The sequence below is a fragment of the Plectropomus leopardus genome, chromosome 7 (genome assembly GCF_026936395.1).
Source record: "Plectropomus leopardus strain MGB_pleo_1.0 chromosome 7, ASM2693639v1, whole genome shotgun sequence".
Taxonomy (NCBI): domain Eukaryota; kingdom Metazoa; phylum Chordata; class Actinopteri; order Perciformes; family Serranidae; genus Plectropomus; species Plectropomus leopardus.
Genome location: NC_142182.1, coordinates 20,655,664 through 20,672,550, shown reverse-complemented (window position 1 = coordinate 20,672,550; position 16,887 = coordinate 20,655,664). Strand labels below are relative to the sequence as shown.

Sequence of the window (16,887 nt, the reverse complement as noted above, 5' to 3'; positions counted from 1 at the left end):
CAGACCCCTGTTCAGTGCCGTTAGCCAAAACACAGACTCGGTTTCCTGACAGCATTAAGAGTTTGGGCAGAAGCATGTTTTGGTCACTGAGGAGTTTTTAGGCCCGTTGCCTGTCAGCTGTGCTCTCAAAGAGGTCGATAGCCAGTCAGGCAGCTGCAGGGCGGATGGCAGAAAGCACAGTCGAGCCCTTTGAAGTGTGGCGAGGAGGCTCAGTGTCAACTTTACCCCCGACACTGATCACCAGTGTTGTTCTCTCTCTCTCTCTTTCCTTCCTGCAGAATGTAAAGTATGGAGAAATCCGCTGAATTTATTTCGTGGAGCCGAATATAATCGGTGAGTGACAGCAGCTGAGCAACCTGCATCTGAAAACCCTCTGGAGGCTCCACTGTCTCTCTCTTTCCTCCCTCTCTCTGATCTGTATGTTTGTTTTCCTAATCACTCTTTCTCGTGTCTATACTCTTTTTTTTCCTCATCTGTCTTTGATATGCTGTTTCTTTTCTTTCTTTTTTTTTTTTGCACCTTGCATTCTTTTATCTGTTTGGTGTTTTCTCCTCATTTTCTCTCCTCTTTGTCTTCACGCCATTTATTTTCTCTTTGGATCATCTTTCATTCCTTATCCTCCCTCCTCTTTTCTCCCTGTGCATCTTGTCATCTATTCTTCTCCCTTCACGTTTCTTTATCTTTCCTCCCTTTTGGTTTGTTCTCTTCAGTTTTAGTTCTCTGTCATTCTGCCTTTTATTCTCTCTTCCATGTGTCATCCTCCATTTTTTTCCATTTCTTATGTTGTAATTATCTCGTCATGTTCTCTACCTATTAACCGGCATGTTGAGCTCCAGCTCTTAACTTGGGCCAATCTCATTCAAGTACAAAACCCATTATGCCAGCACAGCCCATGACTCATTTACTGTTATCTGAACGACATCTTGCTCACATCTGAGCAACTAAATTAGCTCAGGTCTTTCATTCTCTCACTTTGTCTGCTGCTGGTTATGAATTTCTGTGCGTGTGTTCAGATATACGTGGGTAACAGGTCGAGAGCCGCTGACATACTACGACATGAACCTGTCGGCACAAGACCACCAGACCTTCTTTACCTGTGACTCAGACCACCTCCGGCCTGCTGACGCCAGTAAGCAAACACTTGCACATAAAGTACAACATCTTAATTTTTAGTACAGGTATTACTGTTTTTCCCAGTCGTTCAACCTTTTAAAGTCCTGCTCAGCTGTTTGGTAGAGCACATTTTAACTCTCTATATCTTAATGAAAACTGTGTTGAATTCAACCCAACCTGATTGAGCCATCTCTACCTTTCGGTTTATGTAATGCTAAAAAAATCCACTAGATGTTGTTGTGTCTTCAAGCACTTAGTCTTTTCAGTTTGCCTCCTACAGGAAGTTACTAACCAAAACAAAACGCTGCACATGAGAGCTGTGTGTGGTGGGAAAACATGATTTTTATCTTTTTATACAAAGTTGGGCCTTTAAATATGTTTCTATGTGTGTTTGTTTGGTGGCAGTTATGCAGAAGGCATGGAGAGAGAGGAACCCACAGGCTCGCATCTCTGCAGCACATGAAGCTCTGGAGCTCGAAGAGTGAGTTCACTTCCTCTATAGTTTCCTCTCTGTGTTGCTGTTTGTTTTTTAAAATTCTATGAATATGTTAATTCATCTGTGCTGATAGCAGTGACAATTAATGATTACACCCAGTAAAAAAGGGAGTCCTGAGAACGTATGACGTGCCCTGCAATTTTTAATTTGACAATCCATGACGATGCAGCACGCAGATTATTACCACTCTGGGCTGCATATTACACACATCTCTCCCACTGCTGGAGTAGCAGAAGCAAACAGTGCCAACCAATCCACCTTGCAGCCCTCCTTTCTCTTCCTCTCATTTTCCGTCCCTCTCTTGAATGCGTGCCCTCTCTCCACCGGTTGTTATGTCATTTTCCTTTTCTCTCCCCACTCTATTTCACTTTCCTTCTCGATTTAGTCTATTAAAACTCCTGCCAAAATGCCATTTAAACACGTGACGGTTCACAACAGTTTCATAATGAAAAGAAAATACAGAAACGCTACTGCAAGAAGCCGACCCAATTCAAGCCCGATGGAATAGTGAGAAATTATAACCCGGCCTGCCCGAACCCCCGAACACCACCACCAACAGAAAAAAACAAAAAACAATTCCTAACTTTACTTACTCCAAAATAACTTAAAACTCAGAAAAGTTTTTCTCTCTTTCTTTCTTTCTTTGTTTGCAGCGTGTTTGACAGGATACACCTATCCATAGTAATTATCACCTCCTTATATGGCTATTCATCAGCACGGATGTATGCTAATTGCTGACTAGTGGGCGTGTGCTGTCAATTTATGCTTGATTGACATTCATAAACATACACACGTACCTAAAATCAAATCAGAGTTTCCCACACTCATCTATCCGGTGTAGGTTTTTATAACCAAGGTGTTTTATGTGCAAATCTACTCACAGATGTACTAGCATTTCATAAATGACATCTACTGTCTTCCAGCAAATTGCAGAACTCACAGATTGTCTTTTGGCTGCCTGCTCCGAGATCCCAATCCCAATGCTGTCCTCAAGTCAGCAGACTTCCATATGGAAGAACCTGAAAGATAGTAAACTGCAGGTTTTGTTGGTGGGAGGGATGATGCATCTCATCACAGATTGGCCGTCTGTGTACCTGCATCATTCATAGGGGAAGACGAGTTGTTTTCATGGGAGCGTGAGTTTATTTTTAGTCACATCTGTGACTACAAAGTCACTGCAGAGGAATTGTAGCAATGCTTTCAGCTCATATCAAGGCCGTGACAGCCCGTTGACTCAGAGGCAAACTTCTTTGATCAGTGCTCTGTCAGATGCTTCTTACCAATACATGAAGCGTAAAAGCAGTTTTATAGCACCGAGATGCCACGCTGTGTAGACAAACAAGACACCTTGTATATTGAGTTGGTAAATTAATGAATGAGGATATGAGAATGAGTTAGTTTGTAATTTCCTGGTTAACAGATCCCGGTCCTCCTTTCCTCTCCTCTCCTCTCCTCTCCTCCTGTAGTTGTGCGACAGCGTACATCCTGCTGGCAGAGGAAGAAGCAACAACCATCATGGAGGCTGAACGTTTGTTTAAACAGGCGCTAAAAGCCGGAGAGGGCTGCTATCGGCGCAGCCAACAGCTCCAACATCACGGTACACAATATGAAGCTCAGCACAGTGAGTATGAGCGTGTGGGAAACTGGTCCATCATGCTTGCCATAATTTCATTATATGGACAACAGTGGACAATAGAAAGTAGTTTGTGTGTGTTACATTATGTGTTTGTGTGCGTCCACCAGGAAGAGACACCAATGTATTGGTGTACATAAAAAGAAGACTGGCCATGTGTTCCAGGAAACTTGGCCGAACAAGAGAAGCTGTAAAAATGATGAGAGATGTAAGTATACAGCCTGCCAGAAGAATACACACACACACACACACGTACACACACACACACACACGACTGACAGGAGGTTGTTCTTTGATTCTGATGACATGAAAAGCTCTCAGTGTGATTACGGCTGTCAGGAGATGACACGACATGTCAGACATTCACTGAGATTACACGGCTTTAACTAGACAGTGTTCTGTAACTGCATAATGATGACCCAAAGCTCTTGTCTGCTGACTGTGCATGTGTGGCCCCCTGTCCGGTATTACATGTAACAACAGTTGTGTGTTTTCCAGTTAATGAAGGAGTTCCCTCTCCTCAGTATGTTCAACATCCACGAAAACCTGCTGGAGTCGCTACTAGAGCTCCAGAACTACGCCGATGTCCAGGCTGTTCTGGCCAAGTACGACGGTGAGAGACTCAAACGAACAGTTTAATGCTTTTATGTATGACGGCAAATTTGAACTGTACTTTGCAAGTGAATGATTTTGTGAGGTGAGCCCACTTAAAGGTTCAGTAACGGTGTTAAACCCTTTGAGACCTGGAGCAGCATCACTTTGCTTTTGCTGCATTCAGGCACCTTACAGAAGTATTTAAAATGTCAAACCTTTTTCTCTCTCTTTTCTTTGTTTTTTTACAGGTAATTTTCTCTTCTTGTTTCTAATTTCTTGATAACTTTTGCATCCTTTCTTCTTTCGTTGCTGATTGCCTCCATCCCATGTTTTTTTTTTTTTTTTTAAGAAATCAAGCCAATTTACTTGGGTTTCAAAGGATTAAATAACTTTCCTGTTTTTCTACAGACTGGTTAATGTTTGTTTTGAACATAGAAATTGTGAAATGTAATAATGCAGACCTGTACTTTCATAGCCATGAAAGCTGAGAACAGCTGTGCTTGCAATTATTTATTTATTTTTATTTACTTATTTTATAATTATGCCCTTATCTTGAGATCACAAAATGAAAAAAGAATTGGTTGTTTCCACTTTTTACTGATAATGTTTATCAGGGATCAGGTGCCTGCACACATAGATGGCATCTAGACAACTGTAGCAACTGATCTAAGCTGCCAAAAACTACACATTAACGCCTTCCTGACAGTCATGACAGTAACAATATTTCTTCAGTCGGCTTGAAGTCATTATAATTAGAATATTACCTGTTTACATGGACGCATAATAAGGTCTGATGAGACGTGTGTTTACATGCCCCAAAGCGTTTAATTAGAATTTAACTTTTTTGATTTGGGCAAAGTGGTTCCACCTACTCTGAAGCCTTTAAGCTGCTAGAAATATAATTTATAATAAGTTTTTGGGTTGTTTTTTTTTTTCAATATTATTGAGAAAATTTAACTAATTCAGTACACGAAGTGTAGAAGAACAAGACCAAGAAGAAGTAGAAGAGGAAGAAAACAACCAAGAAAAGATCCCTGGCTCCTCCAGGCCACATGTCACAGTATCCTTGATCAAGATACTGAACCCCAAATTGCTCCTGATGCCACGTCGGTGTGTGAGTGCGTGTGAATGATTGCTGAGTAGCAGGTGGCACCTTGTACGGTAGCCTGTAGTGTGAAAGTACTTTGAGTGGTCAGTAAGACTAAAAAGGCCCTATACAAGTACAGTCCATTTACCATTTACCATGATCTAACAGTATTAAAAAACGAATTGCAAGCGCAGATGGTCTCGGCTGTCGTACATAACAAATGTTTATTTTTTTCCTTTTATTTCATTATCAGAAAAACTGCCCATAAAATCCACAAAATAAATTGTTGAAATATCATTGATTTGTGAAACTGCACTTAGTGATATTAAAATGGACAGGGATGCAGGAGTTGGTAGACGGTACCACAGAAACTGCACAGAGGCATACATACATTCATCTTTTAGGATGGAGCACAACAGGTGTTTCCACAGTAGTAAAGCTGTTACAGTTACTATCTTTTATCCATCCACCTTAATGCTCCACAGGGTATCTCAGCCTCAGTGTTGGAGTCGTGCTTACATCAGTAAAAAAAGAGGCATATCACACTGAACTGTTGGAAAAGAGAAAAACTCAGTACCTAAATACCCCCAAAGCAATGAAACCCAAACTCATTATCTTTGTTTAGAAAATCCTCTGGGCTGCGAAAGTATTTTTAAAAGCAGCTCCCCTCTAACTATCACCTGTAATTTCAAACTTCTCCTAAACACCCCCCTCCTCTCTGTCCATGTCTGCTTTGTGTCTCCTCCACAGATATTAGCTTACCCAAATCTGCAACAATATGCTACACAGCAGCCTTGCTCAAAGCCAGGGCGGTATCGGACAAGTGAGTATCACTTTTCTTCAGCTACAATGCTCATACAGGAGGCTCAACATACCTGCTCTGCTATTTAAGAGCTGAAAATGGCCGGAGGACGTGTTCAGTGTAAGGAGAGAATAGCTGCTGTAGCGAGAGTGGGTTAGCAGTTACTTAGCTCTTTGGTGCAGAGCTGCCTCGAGGGTTGATTAGTGTTATTGTGAGTGCTTCGGTCTCGTCAGTGCACTCCTGTCAGCCGGAGGTACAGTGTTATTTATGACTGTAAAATATTTAATGGTGGTGCACAGTAAACCATGGAGATAGCTTTTAAAAAACTTACAAAAAAATTCCGGACTTTCCATTTTAACTTAGATGTATGTGCACACACACAGTGTTTATATTTGTTGTTTATTGTTTATTTTTTTGTCCCTATTATGTTAATTTTTATTTCAAACTTGGGTTGGAAGGATGTATGATTTTATTCTAATCTTATTATTTTATAGTTCTATACATCATACATACATAAATAAATAGATAATTAACAAACACACATCCTTTTTTTGCCACAGAAGAGAACTATAGCAATCATAAATAGGGATGATTATTGATAACCAACCAACAAATTATTGATAACATCAGATGCTCTCAAATTTAGAGATTTGGTAAAAAGAAAAGATGCTTCCAGTCTGTGTCCATAAGTTTTTCAAACTTAACAAGTCAGTATTAACAAAGAAGAACTTGTATGTTTACAAAAACAAATATTAGAATAAATGCAAAACAAAAGGAACTGAAAATGTGTAAAACACGTAATAGATTTTAAAATGCTATTAAAAAACAGATGATAAACAAATATCATTAGTTAGTTATGAGCACCAGTTTGTGTGTATGTATGAATATTTGTTTGGCACACACAGAATATACATACAGTATATTTTGTTTTTCGTATTTTGTTTCTTCACAAAATGTAAGGTAAATGTACAAAAATGTGCTAAATGTATTAATTCACATGTAAATGTGAAGTGATTACAATGAAGCCCCTAAGAAGACATGGAGAAGAAAATATAGATAGTTTTAACAAAACAAACTAAAACGATGGGTTGCGTCACAGCAACATGCAAAGTGCTTAGTGAATAGGTGAATATAGATCTGTGGTGTGGTGATAATAAATATCATAGATAAAATAATCTCTCAGCCACATCACTGGTCTCAGCTCTGAACCAGCTGTGCCTGTTTTTACCTGATAATGATCTCAGCAAACAGAAAGCTTTACCTAAAGGAAACATCTGAATGCTTTAGAGCATCACAATGTGAACAAAAATCCCCACAAATCTGCACCCAAACACAGATAGAGTATGATAGCCGTCATTGTGATTTCTCTCACCCTGTATATAGTCACATTGTTTAGTAATTACCTGCGATATTTTTGAAGCATAAATCATGAAAAGCTAAGTTTGTCAAAAAGAATGATGGGAAAAAAGGCTACAATGAGCCCTGGTACCAGGACGCAGTATCATGAATCATAATTCTTTTTGCCCGGATGGCATGATTATTCCCACTAATAATCCATTTATACATCCCCTGTCCGCTCAGCATTAAATCAGTCATATTCAGCCTGAAATGAAAAAAGCATCAGTTGGAGATGTACTGGAGAAACAGGCACTCTTTTACATGTTGGGGATTTGCATATGTGACGTTCTTACACAGAGCAGCTGGTTAGTGATGTGTGAGTCGTCTGGATTTGGACGTCGTTATCCGGCACCATGGGAGTTTTTTTCAAACACTTTGATCATATGGTGATGTGTAATCCCAAGTGGGATTACTGACGTGTGTGTTTGTGTGCATGCACATGTGTGTAGATTCTCTCCAGAAGCAGCATCCAGGCGAGGACTGAGCACAGCAGAGATGAACGCAGTAGAAGCCATCCACAGAGCGGTGGAGTTCAACCCTCACGTCCCCAAAGTGAGACACGTGTATACTCACAATAAGCACACACACATACACACAACACAGCTGCTGAAGTCATACTGCGAACACATACTCGCCACCCATCAGTAAAGGTGTTAAAGTGTTTATGTGAAATGAAATTGGCTGTGACTATGTTCTGACAAGAATCAATTTCTGTTAACAGTGAGGTCAAACTTCAGTAAACAATCAACATACATACTGAGCAGGACATGTTATATAACAGAGACATTATTTGTCAATAATGTCAAACACAGTTTACAATTTTTTAGTGTAAGTCAGACATAAGTCATGCTGATTATTACTTAATATTTTGTGTAAAAAGGTCGCTGAAGTGGGTGCAGCGTTGGTTTGTTTAATCAGGTTATGGTTGAGTTATATGCGCCCATTTACATGCAGTTTCTTTTCTACACTCAGCTACATTTAGTTTACCATTTGTGTCAAATTCAGAATGACTGCTGTCACTTAATCTGTCTTTGTTCCTTCCTTCTCCTCCTCCTCCTCCTCCTCCTCCTCAGTATCTGCTGGAGATGAAGAGTCTGATTCTTCCTCCGGAGCACATCCTGAAGAGGGGAGACAGCGAGGCCATCGCCTACGCCTTCTTCCACCTGCAGCATTGGAAAAGAGTAGAGGGGGCGCTCAACCTGCTACACTGCACCTGGGAGGGCAGTGAGTACACACACACTCACAGTTACCACACACACTCCCACATGGAACTTCACTGTTAATTATTAAAGACGTAATTAGCCATCCGCAACCCTTTGTTAATTAAAACCTTGTGTTCTTGTGTGTTTGCAGCGTTCAGAATGATCCCATATCCTCTGGAGAAAGGTCACCTGTTCTATCCATACCCCATCTGCACAGAGACGGCCGACAGAGAGCTGCTACCCAGTAAGAGACGCTCTGACATAAACACACATTTTTACACAAACACAAGGTGTATTTGTGCAGTACAAAAACAAAAAAGATATGGTCTGTATTGTTTGTTAAAAAGGTTACTCTGAGAGCCTGTTTACACCTGGTATTAACATGCGTTTTGTTGATTTGAACACGAGCGGACGGCCGAGACACATCACCCTTCGCCAACACAACTTCAGTGGTTGTGTTGGTGCAGCTGGTGACTGGTGAAATTAAGTCAAACAGTGTTAATGTGTAGTGTTACTAGTGGTTGCAGTGGCATCGTTCATTCACTGCGGTGTTGGCGGTTAATTTTGTCCAGAAAGATACGAAGAGTTGTTGGTTTGTAGAAGATACATAGTTTGTTTAAGTCTTGACTTTATTCTTTTGGAGAAAGTGTGATTATTTGTTCGTATTTATTATTATTTATTATTTATTTATTAGTCTTTTCATTTAGAATAACGATGTTAATTTTAATGTCTGGCACATCAAAATGTGCAGTTAAATGTTTCATTAGTAGCTGTTATGAGACAAACTCCCTCCTTAGTGCTGAGGACACATAATGTGTGTGTGCATTATGTGGAGTGTGTGTCGTCGTGCTGTCTGCTCAGCAGCTCGTCTGTCTTCACACACAAACCTTCACTTGATTAAGTTGGCTTCCAGCCACCAGCAGCAACACACACTGTGCTGAGTGTGTGTGTGTGTGTGTGTGTGTGTGTGCGTGTGTGTGTGTGTGTGTGTGTGTGTGTGTGTGTGTGTGTGTGTGTGTGTGTGTGTGTGTGTGTGTGTGTGTGTGTGTGTGTTATATTACTGCTTTTCCCTGAATATATTTGAAGAATTAACGTAACTTTTTTTTCTCTTCAGACAAAAACTGAGGTTTTAACTGATTATAAATAACAGCCTCATTAAACACAACTGACACATGAATGACAATATATTAATGGCTGCAGCAGCAGCAGTGTTTTTCTTCTGACACAGGAGCAGTATGGTTCATATACTGTATGTTTGGATGTGAGATCCTGTACAGAACTGTATGTTACCTGATCAGACATGCCTGTGTGCATACAATCACACTGCAAGTCTCCCTTTTAACAGCAGAGGAAGTTTGTCAGTTAAGTTGCACCAAAACAATCTGAAATTTAAGTTATTCCCTATCTTTTACTTTTTAACATACTTGGTCAGAAAATATTTTTCTTAGAATTGCATTTACATTAAAATTGTATGTGTGGTTACTTGGTTAAATACATCCATCAGGTGGATGACTTTTTCTTTCCCTTTATTAGTCAGTGAGCTTATCAATTTGTAGGAGTGTCATCTGTTTCTGCAAACCGGGAGTGTGCCGACCGCCAGCTACTATATGTAATACACTGACAATACATAAGTATCTCATACAGCCCCACTTCAAAAATCCTGAACTATCACTTTAAGAGAGTGGTCCAGAACTCTGGATACAGATTATTGTATCGAGCAAGTGTTGAAGTTTTCTAACGTTACAAACTATAAAGGGTCAAAACCGCTGTCAAGCTGTTGTAGGCGCACCAGGCTGACGGGCTCTCCCTCACCTGATACTGAAACTCTCTGAGTCGGGATCCCCAAGTCTTTCATAGTGAAGCTGTGAGGTGCACTTCGTTCTTGCTCTCTTATCTGTTATGTGGCCTATTCGTCCAGTCAATCACTGCGTTTTCTAAAACTTTGGACCAGCCAGGTTTTTTTTTTTTTTTTTTTATATTTATATATCTTATATATATATTTGTTTTATTTTATGTATTTGTTCTGAAAATGCATCATATCATGATGTGCATCCAATATAGATATAAAAAATATTCGGGACTTGCATTGAAATTAGTATGAAAAACTGCCACGAAATGAGGCATTTCAGGCCGGAACAATCACAAAAACACGAAATCCGGGAGGGACTGGTAAATACTGTATCTACTTTAGAAGCTAAGCTCAAAACCCCGTTTTCTCAGGCAAATCATTAATATTAACGTGTACGTGTGTGTGCTTGTGTGGAGGCGAACCTTGTGTGTATGTGTGAAACCGTCTCTTCTCTCAGACTCATAAACAGTAGTGAAAGTGTGTGATGGGGTATTATGGGAATGTATTCATAAATGTTATTGTCATTGTATGCCATTGCATGGCACTTTCTTGATGTTCTTTCCACGATCCTCTGTTTTTTTAATGTTAAGCATATTGTGTTACTATGTCATGAAATGTGCTCTATAAATAAAGTTGTCTTGCTTAGGAAAGTTCCAAACATAGTGCAGAAAAAAAATGCTGAAATACCGTTCACAAACATTATCTGACATTTTCAGCATAGAATACCTATAAATACATTGTTGACAGTATAGTATATTCTGATTAAAGTATTAATGTGATAACCAGGAGTAAGTGATCAGAGCTGACTGTACAGAATTGGTTACAAAACTAATGTGCAGACAATAAATTACATTTTCAGATGTATGTGATGTACTATATGTCTAAACTAATAATGTTTTTGTTTTTGTGTGTGTGTGTTTGTTTTTGTGTGTGTGTCTGTGTGTGTGTCTGTGTGCGTGTGTGCGTGTCTCACGTGGAAGCAGTGTTTCACGAGGTATCAGTCTACCCTAAGAAGGAGCTGCCCTTCTTCATCCTCTTCACAGCCGGTCTCTGCTCCTTCACCGCCATGCTGGCTCTGCTTACACACCAGTTCCCTGAACTCATGGGAGTGTTTGCTAAAGCTGTGAGTACACACACACACACACACACACATACACACACACACTGAGTAACGTCTTTACTTTGATTTTTGCTGCAGCATATCGCAGCAAAAATCAATTTAAAGCTAAAAACTTAATCGGCTCATTAACATAAATTCCGCTGGATGGGAAAAATATATCTAACCTCTGACCTTCTTCATGTGCCACCCTCGGGTCAAAATGTCTGTTTTGCTCACAATATCAATATCAATCTAAATGGCAGATTGCCATTATTTGAATAACCCTGTGACCTTTCCTCCAACACCACATTCAGGATAAACTTTGTGTTTTGAACCTCCATGTGTCGGAGCTCCAAAATTACAGCATTATCTGTTATTGCATTGGATACTTTCATAAAAATCCCCTCTTTCTTTGTCATTCGCAAACTGTTACATTGTACAGTTTTAACTTCCGGCTGTGTGCAATGTTACATTGTAACGAAAAACAATTGGTAAGGAGTAGCGATGGTTGTTCTAGAGTGTATGCTCTTTAAAACTTGCAAAATTTGCCCCAAAGTCAAGGAAAAGGCATAGAAATGTATTTTTTTTAAGTGTATTAACTCTGTATTAGGGTATGAAAATAATAATAATAATACATTTATATGGCACCTTTAAAAACAGAGCTACAAAGTGCTTTGACAAACAAAGCAAAGTACAAGTAAGAAGGGTTTCTTACAGGGGCAATATAACTGTTAAAGCTTAATAATAATGCCAAAATAAGGCCAGACTAAAATTAAAGTAGAATTAAACAATATCAGAGGCAAAAACATATTAGAAGGAAAACGGACGTTAATGAGAAACAGAGATTAAAACTATTAAAAAATAAATTAAAAAATACAATTAAAGAACAAAAGCAAACACGTAAACACAGAATATTAATAGCAATATTAAGCAGGATCAAGACAGAATAAAAAGATAAAGGACAAATTAAAATACCAAACTGTTAAGACATTCTGACTATCTCCACCAGCCTGGTATAGCAATCCTTAAACTGACTGCTGCACCAAGTCATCGACACATTCACTCAGCTGTTGTGTCAGTGAATTAAATCTGCAGGTTTTGCCGCACGCATGCAACCGAGAGAAGGACATTTATCAAAGTTTAGAGGCAGTCGGATCATTATTTTTTACAGTACCTGCTGCGGTTAAAAGTCCTCTCCCAGCTTCACTACTAAACACAGCCACCTTCAGCGTTCCCGCCTGTACTCAGAGCAGCCAGTGGAGGGCGCCGCCTCCCCCGCCCCTACCTGCAGCCTGCAGCACTGTGCTGCTCACCTGGAATGTGCCTTAGCTCATCTCTCCCCCTTGATGTGACGATATCAGCAGATACCATCTACCGTACCTGCACACACACACACACACACACACACACACACACACTATATTCACCCTGCAGTTTATTCACCTCTGACCAGCACATAAAGCAACTTTCTAATGTTTATCTCCGTGCATTAAATGCAGTGAATCTTAGTTGCCAGTTTACATGGCAGATATTAAATATTTATTGAGAGTGGCTGTTTGTTTTTTTGTTCTGTAATTTACTAACTTCTCCTCCTGGGTGCATTAATGCATTAGCTTAAGTTTAGCTGATGTGTTGATGGCACCCTGTATTTCCCTCAGTAAAATTGTTTCACTACTAAACAAGGTAAACACTGCTGTAAGTATATTTATACTGCATGTCAGGTATTTCAAAGGCCCAGCACATCATTAGCAGACACTCGGGTGCTTGTGCAAATCTTACACTTTCATTGCAAACTTGCTGGTAATCTGCATGTTGAGATGGAGTATGTGCAGCATTGACATTTTTTCATGAGGTGGTCAACCTGTGGCCCTGATCCTCTTCATGATGTCGGTGGCGACGGTGATCAGGTGTATCAGAATGGTGCGCCCCGACTTTTTGGATTACAGGACGGTCTCTCCTAGGGGACCGCCCACGCAGTTCAGACACACGGGACACACACCGTTACTTTGAAGTGCTCTTTGAAGCTGGAGCTGAGATGTGTGATACGATGTGTGAGGCAGACGTTGCGACTTCTCAAACATGCAAACCTCCGTCTACCTGGCCGACACATGCAGGTGGAGAGGAGACTGTCATGGCTTTTATCTGCCATCTGACAAACTGGGAACCTCTATGACCCGCTGTTGCTCTGGTGGAGCCCCTATTACCCTCTAACCTCCCCTCCTCTGAGCCTCCTCTTTGCTGGTTGTTGCCAAAACACCAACCTGAGGACGAGACCTGACGGCGAGCTGAACATTACTCACAGCCGCAGTCAGAAGAAGTGTGAACCTTCATCTAGTTTGGGGGTAAAAGAAATACGAAAAAACGGGCATGGGACACATTTTTTTTAGTAAGAAACTTTAGTCTCCAGAATTCTGACACTCAGCAGAATGAATTTTCGATGTAATTTATCAGGAACAGCAAGATAGTCACATTATCTGGTATGATGCCAGCATCTGCTGAGGACTAAAGCTGTAAAAATAAATAAATTAAATGACTCAGTAAATAATAATAATAATGAATAAATTGGAAACTATATGAACACATAAATGATAAATTCATAAAAAAATACTAAATAAATAAGTACATAAAAAATGAAAAACTAAATTTAAAGATACATTTGAAATCATTTAAAAAAAAAAAACAACAGTCTTGCTTCAAGGTCCACGTACAAGCTTTTAATTATTTTGATCTTTCAACTGTATCACATGGTCTTCATCAGTAGTCCTCTTTTGTTAACTGTCTTCCTTTTTTGGCTGATGCAGACGGTTAGTTGAGGTTTAAAGTTTCTATAAAAGACAGTAAGTGGGCCGTGTGTTGTAATTATTATATTAAAGTGTAAAATGAACTTTGATGCTTAAATTGATTATTACGTTTAATAGTTTATGAAGGAAAAATGGAAACATTCTCTGGATTTAGCTTCTCATCTTTGATGTTTTGTATTATTTTAAACTTAATATATTAGTTTTTTAAAATTTTGACAAAATTAGCAAATTGAAAACATCTGTGCTCTGGAAACTTGTGATGCCCTTTTTTCCAAAATAAAGTTGAATACTTTAATAATTTGATAAAATCTAATCTGTGACAGAGAGAAGCGAGCAGATGGAGTAAGCGAGGTTGTGTTTTGTGGAGCTGCAGTGGAGTTCATGTGTGTGTGACTGTTGTTGTTTTGCTCTCTGTAGTTTCTCAGCACGCTGTTCGCTCCTCTGAACTTCATCATGGAGAAGGTGGAGAGCATCCTGCCGTCCAGCCTCTGGCACCAGCTCACCCGCATCTGACCCCGACCGGACCGGACCAGACTCAGAAACAGACCCAGGACCAGGACCAGGACCAGGACCCGGAGCCGACCTCCATGCAGACAGAAACAGCTGAACTGAAACCCAGAATGCTGCGTTGGACTGGACTGACACACCTTTGTGCCAAGATTAGCGAGTTCAACCCAAACTGAAGGCGACAGGAGGAGGCATGAAACAAACAGGCAAAACAACTGAATCCAGAATTGGTTTTGACTTTATTTGATATGTTTGCATTTTTTGGGTTTTCAATCATTTAAAGCTGTTCTTTTGTTGTACAAAAAGAGGTGTTCAATTGCCATCATTAAAAAAACGTGAAAAGACAAAAAAATACAATAAAGGACTTTTTGTGTATTGCTGCAAGCCGGCTTGTTCCCGCCACTTTGATTCAGGCGCTGCAGTTTAACTGCCTCGGCCGGAGCGACATCATCAGCAACAACCTGGTAGGTTTTCGTCGTTTTTCTGTGGAAACTTTTGCATCTTTGGTATTTTCTAATGTGTGTTTTCTTTCACAAACTAACATCTCACTCCACAGGGAGACGAAGAGTTTTACTGCATCCTCCCGCTGCTTCTTTCTGAAGTGATGCTGAGGGAATCAGGAATCTTAACTTTGGTTATCCATTTAACACCTGGATCAACATCGGCCCTCTAGTGCTGCTTTTAGACATCTTTCACAACCATTGAAAACCTCTGAAACCTGAGGAAATTGTATTTGTTCCTTTCAAAGACAAATGAAAAAACATAATTAGCAACTTGACAAGAAACCATAGTAAAAGGTGATCAGGAAATTACCTGAAAATTAGATGGTGGGGATTGTTAGAAATTATCAAAAAAAACAAGGTAAAATTTCCAGAAAGCTATGTTTATAACTCTCACAATAATTATTTAAAGTTAAAGAAAAAATGTATTTTTCTAAATTCCATTTTCTTTCATTTATTTATGTATGCATGTATGTATTTATTGTTTTTTTCCTAATTTTTTTTCTTATTTTAATGTAATTTTCTTCTAACTTTTTACTAATTTCTTTTTTTTTTCGTTTCAAAGGGTTAAAATCTATTTTAAAAACATTTCATTCTGAATTTGACACAAAATCTACTATAAACGACCAGAACTTTTTTAGATTTTAATCACATTTACTACAATTCGTGTATATTATAAATCACAGAAAATATTATTTAAAATTAAGCTTCTTTACTTTAAGAATTTGGACATATTTTTTCTCCTGTTGTAGGCGGACGTGGTTTTCATGTGTTTCTGATGAAAACCTTTTGGGAGACCCTTGAAACTTGCATGAGATGTGTAGTCAAATACAGACAGCAAACACTTCGCATTATTTGTGTCAGAGTTATTAAATCAGTCAGATCTTAAATTGCATTACCAGGGAATGATAAAGTGATTTTAACAAACATTAATGCAGACTTCAGATCTCAACTATGAGGATTGCTCCATTGCCGGGAACAAGTAAAACCACGTTGTGCTACTAAATCTAGCAACTCATTTGTCCAATCAGATAAAATGATAAAAAAAATAATTAAGCTCATCGTTTTTTCCAGAGTTGGTGAAGGAAGCAGCGAAGGAGCGAGCCGTCTCACTTCCCTCTGATGTTAGCTGAGAGTTGCATGTGCACAGTACCATTCAGGAACTCATGAGAAAATGGTGGAGAAGGAAAGACAACATTTATGAGCTGAAACTCAAGCAAACATTTCAGTTATTCTGGAAACAGATTAGTTGGATGGCGTTGGAGCAGGAATACTCAACTTGCTTCGCTTGTGGGGCCACTTTTGCAAAATGATAGGAGGCCGGGGGCAAAAGCCCAATACGTGTTTCTAGGATTTTTGGACATTTCTTGGACTTGAGAATATGTCTAGGACTTAAGGTTGTTTCTGGGATTTTAGGAATGTTTCAATGAGTTTTGGACATTTCTAGGATTTTAGGACATTTCAGATTTTAGGACATGAGGGGCTTATCTAGGACTTCTTTTTGGGGCGTGCAGGGGATCCTGCACTCGCACTTTTTCAATCACCAAGCAACATTTTGATGCTGTTTTACGACTCTGGCACCTGAAAAGTACAAAAAAAATTCCCAGTGTGAATCACTTTATTGTGAATTGGAAAATGTTTAGAGGGCCAGATTTGGTCCTTGGGCCATAAGTTGAGTATCACTGTGCTAGAGGATGTTTTGCACCGTTTGCTGCAAAAAGAAAGGTTGCTAAAACTGGTTTGTTTTCTCTTGACAGTTAACTTTTTAGTCTTTTTTGTCTTTTTTGTTATTTGACGGTCACTTAG

At 39.4% G+C, this 16,887-nt stretch overlaps 1 protein-coding gene across 5 annotated transcripts in view; it reads left to right on the top strand.

Annotated features, from left to right (window-relative positions):
* Window positions 1-14,965, top strand: part of LOC121949958 (suppressor of tumorigenicity 7 protein homolog) — a 74,575-nt gene extending 59,610 nt beyond the window's left edge. For 2 of the 5 annotated variants that reach the window (XM_042495831.2, XM_042495827.2), the window contains 12 exons: window positions 279-333; window positions 1,014-1,129; window positions 1,519-1,594; window positions 3,076-3,230; window positions 3,353-3,450; window positions 3,726-3,855; window positions 5,674-5,746; window positions 7,573-7,675; window positions 8,197-8,347; window positions 8,477-8,569; window positions 11,155-11,297; window positions 14,492-14,965. In XM_042495831.2, the coding sequence (XP_042351765.1) occupies window positions 279-333; window positions 1,014-1,129; window positions 1,519-1,594; window positions 3,076-3,230; window positions 3,353-3,450; window positions 3,726-3,855; window positions 5,674-5,746; window positions 7,573-7,675; window positions 8,197-8,347; window positions 8,477-8,569; window positions 11,155-11,297; window positions 14,492-14,587 (1,289 nt within the window). In that variant the 3' untranslated portion in view covers window positions 14,588-14,965. The remainder of the gene's footprint in view (window positions 1-278; window positions 334-1,013; window positions 1,130-1,518; window positions 1,595-3,075; window positions 3,231-3,352; window positions 3,451-3,725; window positions 3,856-5,673; window positions 5,747-7,572; window positions 7,676-8,196; window positions 8,348-8,476; window positions 8,570-11,154; window positions 11,298-14,491) is intronic. The other 3 variants (XM_042495828.2, XM_042495829.2, XM_042495830.2) reach the window with 3 other exon arrangements.
* Window positions 14,966-16,887: the final 1,922 nt, after the last annotated feature.